The 16,973-nt window shown below is 34.9% G+C and overlaps 1 protein-coding gene across 1 annotated transcript; it reads right to left on the minus strand.

Moving 5' to 3' along the window:
• Positions 1–15,259: 15,259 nt before the first annotated feature.
• On the minus strand, positions 15,260–16,549 carry LOC121256673 (30S ribosomal protein S13, chloroplastic-like). Its single transcript, XM_041157529.1, has 3 exons — positions 16,370–16,549; positions 15,658–15,882; positions 15,260–15,587 (listed from the first exon to the last, which is right to left on the minus strand). Exons 1-3 carry the CDS (start codon positions 16,481–16,483, stop codon positions 15,420–15,422), a joined length of 507 nt encoding a protein of 168 aa, XP_041013463.1. The 5' UTR covers positions 16,484–16,549; the 3' UTR covers positions 15,260–15,419.
• Positions 16,550–16,973: the final 424 nt, after the last annotated feature.

Raw genomic sequence — 16,973 nt, forward strand, 5'->3', positions numbered from 1 at the left:
GTACGTAGAGCCAGAGAGAAACATTCGTTCACATTTATTATATGACAGAATTTGTCCAACCCTCTTTTATGGTTTGTGCGCGCTAGATTGTTTTGCAGTAGTACTTGTGATTTGTGAAGTCCAACTCCAAGCTGGCCATTCATGCATGGAAGACAAATATCTTCACATGACACCATTCATCGGCCACCAAAAGTTTTACGTTCTTCCTCATGTATTTCTCAAACCAATTAGTACCGTTTTGCATAAACTAAGCTGGAAACTTCCTCATGATCAATCTGTGATCTCTGCAATGGGCTAAGTTCGGTTTGTATAATTGTATGAAAAAGTAGCAAATTAAATGCTTCCTCCCATGCGTCATGCATGATCTGCTATATATATATATATATATATATTATATCATGTGTATTTGATCCGTCTGCTTAGTTTACCCTAAAGGCCAATCCTTAACTATGATCGACAACAGATAAAATGTTTATTAACTTAATTTATCTTCTTTCAGATATATTTGATCACTCAGAGTATATTGTAGTTTAGAGAATAAAATACATATATGTATATATATATATAGTATTTGAAGTATTATGAATACATTTTTTTTTAAAGTATACTAATAAACCGTGTAATTCGTTAGATTACTTTTATGATAAAAATAATTTTATAATCTGACGTAACGCATCAAATCATCTACCAGTTTGCAAGATCACTTTTATAAAATTCCTTTGTAACTATAGGATTTAATCTCATGTAATATATCCTCGAGTGACAAAGGAGTTTAACCCTCTGTTTGCTTTTGATCAACAGCCACGTACAGCTTTGTTGCTTTTAATTCATCAAATTATCCATATTTGTGTGAAAAAAGAATAAAGATTTTGTTGCTAAAATATGCATACAAAAAAACAAAAAGAGGAAGAATTGTTTTGATATTTTATTATGGACGCATGGACGCGAACGTATGATTCATGTAGTTGTGTGTGTGCCTACCGATACCATATGGAAGTTGGCGCCGGCTGGTTAATAACAGTACTACTGATCTTACGCTACGTGCTTAGATCATGATCATATCTCATTAATCCACATGCATATAATATATAATATCTGAAACAACGTACGTACGCCCGTGCATGCATCCATCTCTCTCTTTAATTCTCTCCTCTGTTTCACGAAAATACATTAATCTGCCGAATATATATTAAGTTCCCCAAATCATGTGTATCTCGTGCATCGATTGATCATATCATCTCACTCTCTTTTCTGATTTCTCTATTCTCATATATATATATGCGCGTGCACGAGTTTCGTCAACAACTAGCTATTCCTTTTGCAGCTTTTTACCCTACAAAAAACTCTCAATCTTTTCTTTTTTTTTTTTTTTTTTTTTTTTTTTTTTTATCAATTACGTACTGTTAATGTTTTTATCAATCGTAAACAATGTTTTGAATACCGTACTGGACGCCGTACTGGTCAAGGCACTGAAACGAAATATTTCAGTACCGGTACCGTTTCAGAATAGCGTTTCGAGATAATGTTTCGGGATAGTCAATCTATAAATAAATTATATATATATAAATTATATTCTAAAATAATAGTCTATATATAAATAAATTATATACAAATACATATATATATATAAATTATAAATAGTCTAGTCTAAATTGAGGGTTAAAAAATAAGCTTGTAGTTTGGAAAAATGAAAAAAAAAAAGAAAAAACACAGGCCGAAATATAGGCCAGTACAGGCCGAAATTGAGGCCGGTACGACCGGTACCAGCAGGTACGGCCGGTATTTTGGCCGGTACGGAACATGTATAGTACCTGTACCGGCCGGACGGCCGAAACGAAAAATTTCGACCGTACCGGCCGGTACGGTACGAAATTTAAAACACTGATCGTAACACTCATTATATGTCGAATTTTATTAGATGCACTGATTTATTTCCATTAATTTGTGTCTTATAAGCTCAAGTACTACTACTACTAACTAATTAAGGTCTCGTTTAGTTACACGGTTCAGATGAGATGAGATATTTTGTTGAAAATTAAATAAAATATTGTTAAAATATATTTTTTAATATTATAATTTTAAAATTTAAAAAAGTTGAATTGTTTATTATATTTTGTATAAGAGTACGGAAAAATAATTGTAATGATGAGATGAGATGAGATAAGATATGTTTGTGTATCCAAACCGGGCCTAACAAATTGTTATCGAAATAAATCATGAAGAAATAATTTCACAATTAGTTGGCAATAGTTTTCCAAATCAAGGAATTGATTGCTTTATATTTAGGGGCCGGAAGTAAATTTAGATTTCTAGAATTTGTAATGGCTCGTCAACAGAAATGTTTTTAATAATTACTAATTTCTTGGACATATAGGTTAATTCAGACTTTCTAGTGGAATTAAACCTGTATATATAGTATATTTTTCAAGAATATATAGTTTAGTTCGTAAAATATGAAAACAATTTTTGATAAATTTTTTAACAAGAAGTGTTTTCTATCGTTCTCAACAATTGTAACAAATTTTTAATACATTTTTTGAAAAGTTTAATTGGTCCCAATTTAATGGGGCCGTATATTTATGATAGATTAGGCAGATTGCATTAATCGAATCGATATGTTTATTTGTTTATAGTAATGCTATATGCAGTCGTGAACTGTACAAGTGTCATATAGTTACTTTGAAAAGAGTGGAATCTATTATTAAAAAATTATTTTTTTATACGAATCTCGTATTTATTCACTTTTTTTAAAATAATTACACAACACTTATACACTCACGACTGCAACTATAATTTCTTATCTGTTTATAACAATAAAAAAATTGCAGAGCAATTAAAGCATACCATCAACCAAAAATATTAATGCATTAAAAGTTGTGGGATCAGTATCATGCGGACGATTATGGTGAACGTACTCAGTACCGCCAAAATAAGTTCGAGTTCATTGGATTCCTCAGTTTTCATATATACCAAATTAGCTAGGTACAGCAGAAAATTTGTGGCCCCTTATTTACTATTCAATCGAAGAACTAGAAAGGAAATATTATATAGTAATACTCTTATATATTCATCTTAATATTTCTTATCTCTAATCATATTTATTAATATATTTAGCAGATTTTAAGTAGATTTTATTTAATTAGTGATTATTATATATAAAAAACTAGTTGAAATATGATATATCAATAATATGTATATACGACTAAAAATGATAAAACTTAAGAGGAAGAATGTGTTAAATAATGTAAAATTTAGGTAATATATCAACTCTTCAAATAATTAAACCATCCAAATTTAAGATCAGGAAGAATATGTGTTAGAATATTATTTTTTAATATTATTGTTGTTTTGAAATTTGAAAAAGTTGAATTGTTTATTATATTTTGTGTAAAAATTTGAAAAAATTGTAATAATAAGATGAAATGAGATGGATTGAGAATGCTTCTCAATCCAAACGATTCTAAGGCCTAGTTTGAGTATTGAGATATTTATTATTTTATAAATAATACTTGAGAATACTTACTCCCAAGTTGGGATTGTAATGAACCTCTCTTCAGAAACCCCTGCATGGGGCAGGTTTGGTGTAATAACTGATCTATTATCCGTTCTAATTTATGTTACACCGACCAAGAATGATCAGTCCGGCCTAGCTATCAGTTTCAGGAGGAGGCCTGTCTCTAAAATTCTTAAATGGAGGGCGGCCACATGTCGGGGAAAAGATATAATTGTGTCCAACATGACGCTTGTGTGGAGGGGGACACAAAGCGTACGATATATTAATGCTCCATAATTAAATACTTTACACTCGTATCATTCATTTACCCCAATGAAGATTGTGCAAAGAAAAGTATGTAGAAAATCTTAATTATTATGGTCATGTTTTTAATTAAGGTTTCGGGGCGGACGACAGATTTCTTATACCAATGTACTTGATCTATAATGAGCTCGAGTGAGTACTTGTCAAAGGCAGCGGATTTCCTGCCCTGCATGCTGCATGCTTTAAATATATGTTTTTTTTTCACCTTGGGATAATATATTTATGCATATGATTTCATGGGAATTCATTGATTAGTCTTCTTTCAGCAAGACAAGGAACATTTAAACATTGCATAAAAGTAAACATGCATGCTGCTGCTTGAATATAATGATTTCAGATACTTCTAAAGCTCGCTTGCTGGGTCCTATCAATGATAATGGCTGGCTGCATCTGCAGGCATGCATGCAACATGAGTTTTGGTTACTTATGCAGCTTGACAGTAATAATTCAGCAGGGCGAGAGAGAGAGAGAGAGAGAGAGAGAGAGAGAGAGAGAGAGAGAGAGGTTGAAATTTTTGTGGTAGTTGGGAAGATGATCAATTATTGCAGAACTAAGTTTATTGCTGTATGAACTGGAAGAAAGAAGAAAATGGCATGCATGCATGCATGATAATAATGGTCACAGCACGGCGTGATATGCAACTCGCAAATACCCAAAAAAAAAAAGAAAAAGAAAAAGAAAACGATCTATAATAATGATAGATGGTGAAGAAAACGTGGGGGGCACAGTGAAATGATCATAAGAAATCAATTCAAGTGAATCTAATTATTCAGCAGGAATTTCAATTTTCATTTATTTTAATTTGCATGCATGGTATTGTTGTTCTAAATAGTAAATATATATGCTTCTTGTATATCAGCCTACAGATCACTCATATATGTAGTTGATCACACTGAGATTTGAGCTTGCATGGTTATCCAGCTTGAATCTCATCGTGTTTATCTTTTCCTTCTTTTGAAACATATAGATCACTTATTCTGAGTCGGAGGTTAAGTTGCACAAATCTAGTCAAGCTCGATTTATTTAATTCTAATTAAGAGAGCTTGAGTTTAAGTGTCACTACAAAAAGCTGCTTATTTGCTGTTAATTATTTTTTATAAAAATGACTATTTTTTATTAAAATAAATTTATTTTTGTCATAAATAGTTATTCTCACCGTAAATAATCCGTCAAAGATAACTATTGATCATAAGCATTTACCATCTTGCACATTACCATATTTGAGAGGCCAGCCATCGATAGACACAATAATTATCTTATTTGTGTGAGACAGAAGGTAGGATTGTCAGTGTCTAGAAATTGAGTAATAATATTCTTCATCTTAAATTCTGTCGTGATCATTAATAACACTTGCTTGTTGATGTAGCACCTTTTAAATATTTTTATGTGTTAATTATCATTTAAAATAACAATCATTTAACATGTATCATATATATCATGAACAAGTGTGATTAAAGATGATAAAATTTAAGATAAAAAATATATATTAATTTGTCTGAAGATTACTTGGAACAAATTAATAATCTTAAGCACTCTTGTAATAATAATAAAAAAATATTTATTTTATTTCATTATTTACTTTTTTCGAAGATACAATGTGAAATCTTTTAGTACTTTGAGACAAGTTGTCCATTTTTTAACATGAATTATGTTATATACAATCATTTTTACGTATTTTTTTATATATTTTATTGATGTGATTGACTAAAATAATTATTTTATATTAAAAAATGATATAATCAATCTTATTAGTAGAATGCAAAAAAAAAATACCTAAAATAATACACATAAAATATTTGTTTGAACATAAAAGTGCGGCCATTGGTGTACAAAAGATCCATATATATCAATCCCAACATCGGGTAGCACCTGGGGGAGACACTTACCCAACTATTTATTTTTCTTTCTTTCCTTTCACATGCTGATGATCAATTTTTTATAACTTATTTTATTGTTAACTCTTCCTCTATTATTTTTGTACCATGACCTAGCTAGCTAGGGATGTCTACCCAGACAACGCAACATAATTATTTTGTCTGAGGTTCCCAAAAAGGTGTTGTGCATATCGTAGAATACTCATCTATAATAACGGCAGTAGTGAAGTTTTCTCTTCTTCTTGTTCTTTGTACGTTCTACCTTTTTGGGAAATAATTGACATATTAGCTGCCTAGCTAACTATCTTCGTCTCATTTCCCATGAATGGCTGCAATAATATTGATCAGTCAAATTGTATTAACGGTTCGCGTTCGTATCGTATTAAGGTATATATATTATATTATATAAATCAACCTAAACATGATCTGTTAAACTTATCATATCAAAATTTTAAACCCTAACACGACTCATTAACATAACGGGTTATGTTGTGACAACCCGTTTTGACTCATTAGTGAATACTATGAAATAGGTTAACACGACACGACACGACCCGACCCGTCTCAACATGTTTATATAAATGGGTTGAATAGACTTAAAATTAATCCGTTTGATATGATTAAGTTTAACATAATCTATATAAATGTTAAAATCACAATATTTATAAAAAATATAAAACTAACTACAAGTCTAAAATTACAATTCAAACAATAAAAATATTGAAATTAAAATCTCAACAATTTTATTTTTAGGTATAAGAGTATAATTGTAATTTAAACATTCTTAACAGGTCATAATAGGTCTAAATAGGTCGACCTGTTATCAACTCGTTGAACAATCGTGTTTTAAAGGGTCAACCTGTTTTGATCTGAACCTGTTAAGATTAATCCCAAACCTGTTATTATCATGTCATGTTCGTGTGGAGTTAACGGGTCGTGTCAGATATTGCCACCCTTAAACACCAACCGACTTTCAGACGTCTTGGCCCAATAACATCAACTTCTAGATGATCTTTGGCAATTACGGTTTGTTTAAGCGGGTAATTAGAGATAGTTAGAAACTTGAGTTGATCCTTCTCGTGTGTGAAATCACCACTTTTTCCAAAAGTTTAAACTAATGAGAAGATGTAGATTTTATTATTTATTTTATATCTTAACAACTAACACTCTCCTCATGTGTGAGCCAGACTTTCTTTCAATGGGTGACCCTAGGGGTGGGTAGCGGGGGCCCGCCTCCGCTACCTCGCCAGTAGCCCGCACTGCCCATGCGGGGGCGGGCTGACCCCAGCGGGGCCGCGCCCCACACCCCGCTCTGCACCGTCCCACATAATAAAAAAAAATTTATTTTTTTATATTTATATAAATATATATTGTATATAAATATATACAACTTGTTAAAAATTTGAATTCAAGTAAATGGATTGCCTTGGCCTCTTTGGCCAACCTTTATATAGGAGGCCAAGATAATACAATAGTCATTCTTAAGTAATATGAGACTTACTGAAGGCAATCGAAAATATAACTCTAATGAGTTTATATTTTTTTGAATAAAATTTATATTTATATTATATTATAATTTGGGTCTAAAAAAAATTCTACAAAATAAAAATTATAAATCCAGTGAATCACTGGATTGAGCGGGGGGCGGGGCGGGGTGCGGTTTCAACCCCACCCCCCGCCTCCCGAGGGTGGGGTGCGGGGGGTAGGGAGGGGGTGCCCTCGTCCCGCACCATGCGGGTAGCACCCCTAGGTGACCCAACACGTGGAATATTTAATTAAATGGGGTAGAATGTACAGTTTGGCGGGTTCGAAGTTTTGACCTCTACTCTGATACTATTTGAAATCACCACGTGTCCCAAAAACTTAAGCTGATGGGATCAAGAGGTAGATTTTATTATTTATTTTGTATCTTAACATCGGTCACTATTAATTAATATTGTAGAACCCATTTTATATGTTTATTTCTCTTGGCATGACATTATCGAGTTCAAGGAATTAGAACTAGATCAGGACATCGATCCTTTTCTTCCTTTTTGAATAGTACATTTACACATATTATGTATGAATCGATAGAAAAACTATGTCGTGTCTTAAGTTCATAGCAAGCAATCGATGATCATTGAGCAGCATCGATCCGTTGTTGACAAACAGAAGCAGACAGTTTGATATACAAGATCGGTGGATAGTGAAAGGGATCATGAGGAGCGGCAGATTGATGATACATTGTTCAGAATTGGATGGCCAGGGACGTGGCCAATATGGCTGTTGGTTGTGTTGTTGGGAGTGTAGGGACGGAGGCAGCTTAAATGCATCAATATATATGCATGATTGCTTTATTCAATCTGGACCTACACGTCTAAATCATTGTTTATGGTCACAATAATTATTCAACTGTTCTTTATTGTGATAATGGAATATGTTAATAGTTAGATATAAAGGACCCATAAAATTTCTAGATTGGAATGAATTAGATCAGGAATGTGGACCAAAGCTAGGATTATGGAACAATTCCCTTGTCACTATAAGAAACTACTTAATTGTGACTAGTTATTTCTTGTAAAAATAATTATTTTTTTTCAAAATGAATCAATTTTCATCGTAAATAATCATTCTCGTTGCAAATAACCTCTCACAAATATTCATTTTTCTTTTAGTGGCCTGGGTTGGGCTTCAAATTTTTATTCATCAACTTTTAAATTAATATTTTGGTAAATAATAGATACAACATAATTGTAATATAAAAGTAAGATAAGAATGTGATATGCAGTAGTTTGTATGCATGGTACGAACAGAAATGAATGGAGTTATTTTTCAGTCGTCATACCCGAAATCCAACCCGAACTGATTCTAACTTGCGTAAATCACATCAAACATTTCTAGCCATGAAACAAACCATGTAGTAGTTTGCAAGCATGGATTGGAAAATGGCATACACCCCATTAAAAGATGGAAAAGTTTCCCACTTTCCTTTGAAGGCTAGACATGACAATCAGGAGAAATGTGTCACGGCTTAGGTCTCCCAAATTTAATGCAGAAAAACCCCACCTGAACCAAACCTAACAGTTTGAAAAGGACAGAATTAGAATGCAGTTGTAGTTTTGACGAGTTGTGATGATTTTTCTTTAGGGCTATTAATTGACAAATAAACTCCTTTGCATGGCATTTGCTCGTGGGATCATTGGTGGTTGAGACCGAATATATGATATTATTTGTGGGCTCTGAATAAAATCAAAACGAGTGGTTGAAATCTGCATGTGGCACCAGTTGTTGTTGCAGCTGTTTCTGAAACATCGTCGAGACATGAAAAGGATGGCAACCATTTGAGGGGAAAGCACGCCATATGTCTGCTGGGTTTCAAGTATTGCCATGCATCCTGTGCCCCTTGCATGCAGCTTGACTCATCATCTCTCTGTATTCCCTCCAATCCATCACAATGTTTACAAAACATCACACACACACACATCTTTCCATGTCTCAAAAGTACATTAAATATATAGCAGCTTGCTGTTCTGAGAGATATCTATATATCTATCCAAATCCAATCAATCATCACTGCTAGCTATAGGCCAGTTACTTAACATGACATGGAGATCCTAACTAGTAACTATATATCAAGATCGATGAACAAAGATATATTTCAAGATTCCCTTGTAGATATTGTATTAACAAACGAAGAAAACAATTTTGAGTTTTCAGCTTCTTTTGGGCAATTCAATTGCATTTTTTTAAAAAAATTAAAAATAATAAAATAATAATAATTTTTAAATTAAAATTTATTACTTTAAAAAAAAAAATCCTAAAATAAAGAACAAATCCGTATCCAACATATACATAGACATCCCAAGTTTATCTAGAACCTGATTTTCTAGATGTGCCGAGGCCCAATAAACCAACGGAAATAATCCCGAGAGAAACGGGCCGTACTAATATTATTATTATTCACAAAAAAACTAGGGGATGAAATGTACAATTCTTTCCCCAGAATGGAAGCAAGGAAAGAACGAAAATTTTGCTGAAGATCCTAATTCCATTACTTAGTTTAGGGAAAAAATTATTTTTGCCTCCCAAATTCTACTGCTCAAATGTACCGCTCACGCAGCAGAGTAGCATCGACGCTGTTCATTTCAGACGCTAGACAAGGCCGCATTGCTGGGAATTAATTCGATTACTTTATTCACCAACTTAAGCTAATCCGGCCCAATGGGTAGTAGTTGCCTTGTCATTTCTAAAATAAAGAACAATTCTGCATCCAAAGATTTAGACTGCGTTTGGATGTTGAGTTGAATTTAACTGAATTGAGTTTTTTATGAATAGTAGTGAGTTGAGTAGTAGATAGAGTTATGTGGGACCCATCTAAACTGAGTTTAAAATATGTTTAGATGTTAGGATGAGTTTAATACTTTTTATGAGAAATTGAAAAAGGTTGTGGATTCCACGTATAAAGATGTTTTAAGTTAAAAAAGTTTGTGGGTCCCATGTGTAAGAAGGTTTTGAGTTGAGATGAATTTAGTAATTTGAGAGTTAGGTATTTGGATGTTAGACTCAACTTAAAGTTAGACTGAATTCAGCTGAGCTCAGTTGAGTTTGGAAACCAAACGCAGCCTTAGAATCTGATTTTCAAAATGGGCCGAGGCTTAAAAACCTAACTGAAATCAAGGGAAGGCCGACTAATCCCGAGAGGCTGTGCCTTTCATATGGAATAAGACTTGTTCTGTACAATAGGATGAGATTCGAAATTGATTAGGACTGAGACGTCATAAAAAAAATACTCTTGAAAATATTCTTTTTGTGATATTAGAGCATTGGTATTGGACTAGCCAAATGCCAATATAAGTCTAAACTTTAGCTAGATGTTAGAAAAAACTTTCACATTGGACTAGCCAATTATCAAAAGCCCAAGACTTGAGCTACAGTAAAAACACAAGACTAGCCAATGTTGGCGAGTCACTGTTTACATGCCAAATGTTATTTTATGGTTTTCTATACCCTCTTTCTCTCATTTTTTTCTCTCTCTTCGACCCACGTATATCCTCGTTCATCCTTCCTCTTCCTCCGTTTTTCTTTCTTTCACCAATTCTCTCCCTTTTCTCTCAATTTTCTTCCTCGATCGAGATTATCAGACCCGCGTATGCCAAATATTATCATTCTTTGTTTTCTTCCTCGATCGAGATTATCAAATGTCACAGACTCTAAGCTGATATGGGTTTGTGCTGAAATTGCATTTGGTTATGGTTTTGTGGAGTTTGGAGAGTTAGTTTTGTGCGTGAGGTTTTCGTTTTTTGTGGATCTTTTCCTTGGAAAGTGTGGTTTGGAAGCCAATGCCACTTTGAGGAGACTTTGGAGGACTTGCTTGGTGTTTATTTTTAGTGAACGGAAAAGAGAGATCTCTGTGTCGGGGGATGGCCTTGACGATGTCTTGCTCTCCACCTCTCTTGCTAGCTATCTTGATAGTACTTTCTCTCCTCCCTTTTCTCTCTCTTTATGTTTGTGTGTATGAAGGTTGGATTTGAAGCCAAATGCGAATGGGTTGTTCAACGATTTGCAAAGTTATCAAGGTTATAGGTAAATCGACTTTTGTGGCTTATCTTTGGGTTTTTTTTTTTTTTTTAGAAAACAACCGCATTCATTGATAACTTGTTCTAATACAAGGACTTGAGACAGTTAGGAGGATACTCCATATCAAGTACAATTTGTTACAAATAAGGCATCCTTTCCTAAGTTGTGGGCAATTGAATTGCTTTCATGATATGTGGTTGAAATGACAATCTTCATATTTAGCCATACTAGCTTGGATATTTGAAATAAGCATCCCAAAATAACTGTTAGTTTGCCTCATCTGATGGACTTCATTTACCACTTTATTAGAGTCTCCTAATATTATCTTGCTCATGCCCAGCTCAAGGCCAAAGGTGATTGCTTTGAGTGCAGTTGTCGCCTCTGCTAGAAGTGGATCAGGAAAAGAAGCATGTTTCTTCCTCAAAATAGCCAAATAGTTGCCTTCCTCGTCTTTAACAACAACACCTATCCCTATTTTACACTGACTTGTATCAATTGTTGCATCCTAGTTGATCTTACAAAAACCTTAAGGTGGACACTCCCATTCCTTGTGTTTGTAGATGATGTCTGGTTAACATCTCTTGAGTCTAAAGCAGAAATATCGATCAGCATTTGATTCACTCTGTGTAACACAGTCTTTGGATCAATGAGAATGTTCTTAAAAACAAATTCATTCATTCTTTACCATAAATTTCAGAGAATTAAAGATAGTTCAATCATCTCTTCATTGTTTAGCTTTTTGAACATGTCTTGCAATAAGTCCTTAACACTTTTGTATAACAGTTGACTTTTCTGAATTTTCTTGGAACATTGACCCAGAGACTGCCTGGGGGGAGACCGACAAGTGCAGGGTTAGTATTTCCCACACTTGGGTTGGCTGAGGAGCGGGGGGCTTGTGAGGTACTTCTTGAGAGTCTCGTACTCCAGGTCGCACTCGCCGTCCCTTATATGTGCCTTTCGCAGAACTTTGAAAAAAGGCAGGCACTTGTTGGTGGATCTTGATACGAACCTGTTGAGAGCTACCACTTGCCCGACCAATCTTTGTACCTCGTTTATGCTTCGGGGTGGGGCCATGTTGAGGATGGCCTCCACCTTTTCGGGATTGGCTTCGATTTCACGTTTTGACACCATGAATCCTAGAAACTTCTCTGATCCGAGACCAAAGAAGCACTTCGTCGGGTTCAACTTCATCTGGTACTACCTCAATATTGTGAAAGTCTCCCTCAGATCGTCCAAGTGTTGTTCTGGAGTCCTACTCTTAACTAACAGGTCGTCCACGTAAACTTCCATATTTCTTCCCATCTGACTTTAGAACATACGATTGACCAACCGTTGGTAGGTGGCCCCCACATTCTTCAACCCAAAAGGTATTGTCGTGTAACAATACAGGTCTCGGTCGGTGATGAACGAGGTCTTCTCCTTGTCCTCTGTGATGACCCTATACTTATGGGTAGTTATAAGAACCGATATCGGACCGATTCATTACTGTAATCAAAACTTCAGGTTTTTTTTTTTTTTGGGTCTGGTCCAGTCTGATTTTTCTGGTTTTAGGGATCATCTATGTTAGTAATAATATGATGCTTACATATACTAAACTATTAGTCTATTTATATTTTAGTATAAGTATATTATTTTATAATAATTAACGCATACTAGTTTAATATTGAATTTAATTATAGTTTATATAAGTTCTAGACTTTTTATACATGTATATATGATCAAATGTATAAAAATGTATTTACAAAATGAATATACTATAAGAGTAAAGCTACAAAATGAATAAAAATATATTTTTATACGATGTTGTGATTTTTTTATTGTTTTAAAAAATATTTAAAAGTGTTAAAAAAATACATGTAAAAAAAACATAACAATTACACTAGATTAATAGATTTGAATAATAAAATTAGAACTTCATGTTATAATATAACATAAAAAATTATATATAATATGAAAAATTATAAATATATATACCGGTCTGGTTCGGTTTAAACCGATTCTTAAAATATGAAAATCAATACCACACTAATTTAGGACGAGTTTCGATTCTTAAGAACAGGTACTGCACCAGATCGAATCTACCGGTCCAATCAATTTTTCCATTTTTTTTTACATTATGGCTGGCACTGGCACATGGATAAGCATGTGCTGTATGTGTCATAACTCGTGTTGGAGGGGCAGTTTTATTTATGTTTTGTTTGGATTTTGGTTGCAGTGAGTTCTGAAATAGTTAAAAAATGTATACCTTGTCCGTTTACTTTTCGACTTCATCTTAATTGACTACTTATCACTACATTCACGTGAAAGATAAATTGATAATACAACAGAAATTGTCATGAATTAAGACCCCTTCCCTTTCTTTTCTAAACTGAGCAAAACGTTTATTTATGTACCAGATTAAAAAAAAAAAAAAGACTTTTATTTTCTCTGGTCGGTCATCCATGGCGTGCTTTGTTTGAAAACCAGAGCTCACCCCATGCATATACTACGTACTTGAATGAATGGAACACATTACCATTTGGGTTATAAATACCCAGATTCTCATGCTTTTCGTGTTAATTTAAAGATGAAGTGCTTTCCAGCTTTCCCCCTCCTTGTGCTGTTTTTCTTGGTTCTTTCAAGTGGTAAATATTCCCTTTTCGCCTCTGCTTTTTGTAGAGAAGTTCCATTTCTTTATAATTAATAGTGGGTGTTATTTTTTGAAGCTGATCCATCTCCACGTCTCCTCCATCTAACTTACACTGCAGGCAAAAGTTGATTTGATTTTTATCTTGTTGGTTGAAAAACAGGTACTACGTTGGGAGAGGCACAAGGCTGTTCTGAACCTACTCTCCATATTCTGAACTGCACAAAGCAGACATGCGTCCAAAGCTGCGTTGAAACCTATGGCCAAAGTATTAATGGTGGGTGCATCGATGAGAATACTTGCTGTTGCCTCGATGTTTCAATATATGAAATCAAATAATAGAGGAAATTCCACCTCTTTCGAATTAAGGAAATAGTTGTACATTGTTCGTGTACTTTTCCATCTGTAATCCTTGAAAAATTCAAATGATTTGCTCAGAAGTTCTACTCGAATGATTTTTAATCTTGTACTTACCTGAGGAAGGTGATATGTTTCTTTCTTCATTCGCCACCGTTGATGACTATTATTGTTCCTATAACTTTTTTAAGTATAATTTCGCGGCCCAGAGTGATTGGCTAAAAGTAGCAATCAATCAACACAGAGTGTCGAGGTGACCCCCACGACTTACCTGAGGTGTTTTGGGTTACAATCCTTGAAAGAAACCAAACCCATGTACAGTTTGTCCCTCAATCAAACCCAGCTATTATTTCAACTGATTAGCATATCAGTTATCTGTGCAAGTCCTTGTACTTGCAACAAAATTGCATCACACTGTGCACGTATGGTTAGGGGACAGAAGGGGGAGGTTGCAAAGCAACGCTCATGGAGATTTTGAGATCAACAAAGCAAAGATATCATAAAACACACAAATGTTTCATCAAATATTTGATAGGAAGAAGATCCAAGAGCAAAGACTTCTACATTCTAGGTGCTACAAGAACGGAGACATTGAAGAGTGGGATGAACTAAATTAGTTGAAAGGACCAAAACAGTGCTGGAAGTGAATGATTATGAGATTACACCAATACCAGCCATCCATACAACATTAACTGGCGGAACCATCGTTGACTGCAAGTGTCGGAACTGATGGATTTTCAATAATTTAAGTGATAAGAAGTAGATCACTAATATCATTTTGCCTTTGAAAAAATGGGTTTTAGAATTTGACATGATTTCAGAAAATATCCTCCGAACCTCAATTTCATAGCATTTCAACCAAGCCTGACCAAGATTCATGTCACTTGGCCAGTATTTCTACCAGAATGCTACGAATGTCAGGATTTCATACATAGACTGCCACTCAAGACAACTATTAACTTTTCATGGAGAATTAACATGAAGCAAGTTATTCACTTCCAAGAACGTCATTTGAAGAAAGAAACAAGATGAAACCGAATGTCAGAAAATGCACTTCCAAAGATCAATTCTTCAATTTCAGAAACTGAATATGATCAACTCAAGGCAATTAGTTTGCATCAGAAGTTGATTCAGATACAAAAGCCAGATGACAATCCATCAATACAGTAAAAGAAGCAAACCTATGTGCCTAACGGGGTGCCTTCTTCTTTCCAGCAATAGTAACCTTCTTACCCTTCAAGGTCCGGCAATTGTTCTTAGTCCGCTGTCCTCTACATGGCAACCCTTGAATGTGCCGCATTCCTCTATAGCACTGAATCTCCTTCAATCTCCTTATAGCCAGCGCATTGAACCGCCTCTGAAACACCCCAATCGGGTCAGTCAAAGGGAAATTTCTTCACAAGTAAAAGACAGAGAGGGGGATTTACCAAGTCGCCTTCAATCATGTATTTGGAGACTTCTCCACGGATTATAATGAGCTCTTCCTCAGATAAGTCCTTGGTAATTTTGTTCTCCATGCTGAGGTCACAAAGAATTTGGCGTGCTCTAGTACGCCCAATCCCATGAATATACCGCAGAGAGTATTCAACCCTTTTGTTGTTTGGGATCTCCACGCCTCCAACACGAACACATTTGATGCTTAGGCCACGAACCTAAAGATAATAGATGACACTGAGTTCACAACAACGCATCAACTCCAACCCTCCTCGGCCCAAATTTAACAAAATCCAACCTTCTGTTTTAGGAATTCCATTGTTTGGGTGCTAAGAAAATTATAACCGCCAGTAATTTAGGATAATTATGTTGTATAATCCTAACCTTAAACCAAAAACAACAGAAAGTTGGGATTTAGATACCGCATTTTAGTCTCAATCCCCAATATTTTCGTAGAGAAGAAACCGACAAAGACCATAAGGAAGAAAAAATATCCAGCCCATTCAGCGCGAAGAAACATGATAATACGAAAAGTTAGAGAAAAAATTATGACAATCAAAAGAGAAAATTGGGGCTCGATTATCACAAGTGTCAGAGTGATATTTCAAATTCTATTTATTTTCCCAAGGAATTATCCCCAAGCAAACATAAACAAAAGAGACCCCATAGAAAATAAATGCAGAAGCGAAGGTGAACAATACGCACCTTAGGAGTGCTTGCAATTGGGAAGGAGAAGCTGTTAGAGAGAGAAACAGGGTTTCTTCCGTTGCAGATTACGGAGAGCGAGGGCGCCAGAGGCATTGCCAACGTTTGTGCCATTGTTCTTCCTCTCTACGACTACTCAACGCTGCGAGTGTGGATGAAGATGGAGACCAACGCCTGCTTATCCTTTCTACAAACAATGGATTACCACTATTCAATTCGGCCAGGTGCCCGTGGGCTTCAGAACCCAACCCGGCCCAACCAAAAGTAGTACAATAATGAGCCAGGCCCAACTATAAAGTATGAATCACACTAACCATGATCTATGGCTTTCATAAGATAAGGATCCTTCTTAAAAACCCATTTATAATTGTGATTAGAGTGACCTAGAGTTGTAATTTAGCTGCCAGACATTTGGGTATGGGTGGGCAAAAACCTCGACCACTCCGACTCCATCCGAGCTCCGACTCCGACGGAGTTAGAGTTTTCAGAAATCGGAGTTGGAACAACGTCTTTTTATTCACAAAGGGATCCAAAACACAAGATCTCATTCGTTTCGTTCTCACTTCTTCTTGCATAGGAACTCTCTCTCTCATTTCTAGTTCTC

Source organism: Juglans microcarpa x Juglans regia, chromosome 3D (genome assembly GCF_004785595.1).
Source record: "Juglans microcarpa x Juglans regia isolate MS1-56 chromosome 3D, Jm3101_v1.0, whole genome shotgun sequence".
Classification (NCBI taxonomy): domain Eukaryota; kingdom Viridiplantae; phylum Streptophyta; class Magnoliopsida; order Fagales; family Juglandaceae; genus Juglans; species Juglans microcarpa x Juglans regia.

Excerpts from the sequence above, each read along its gene's own strand:
- LOC121256673 (XM_041157529.1), bottom strand. The coding sequence starts at position 16,483 with ATGGCACAAACGTTGGCAATGCCTCTGGCGCCCTCGCTCTCCGTAATC. Across the intron at positions 15,883-16,369 it reads CAATTGCAAGCACTCCTAAG|GTTCGTGGCCTAAGCATCAA; the intron begins GTGCGTATTGTT and ends TATTATCTTTAG. Across the intron at positions 15,588-15,657 it reads ACATGATTGAAGGCGACTTG|AGGCGGTTCAATGCGCTGGC; the intron begins GTAAATCCCCCT and ends GGGGTGTTTCAG.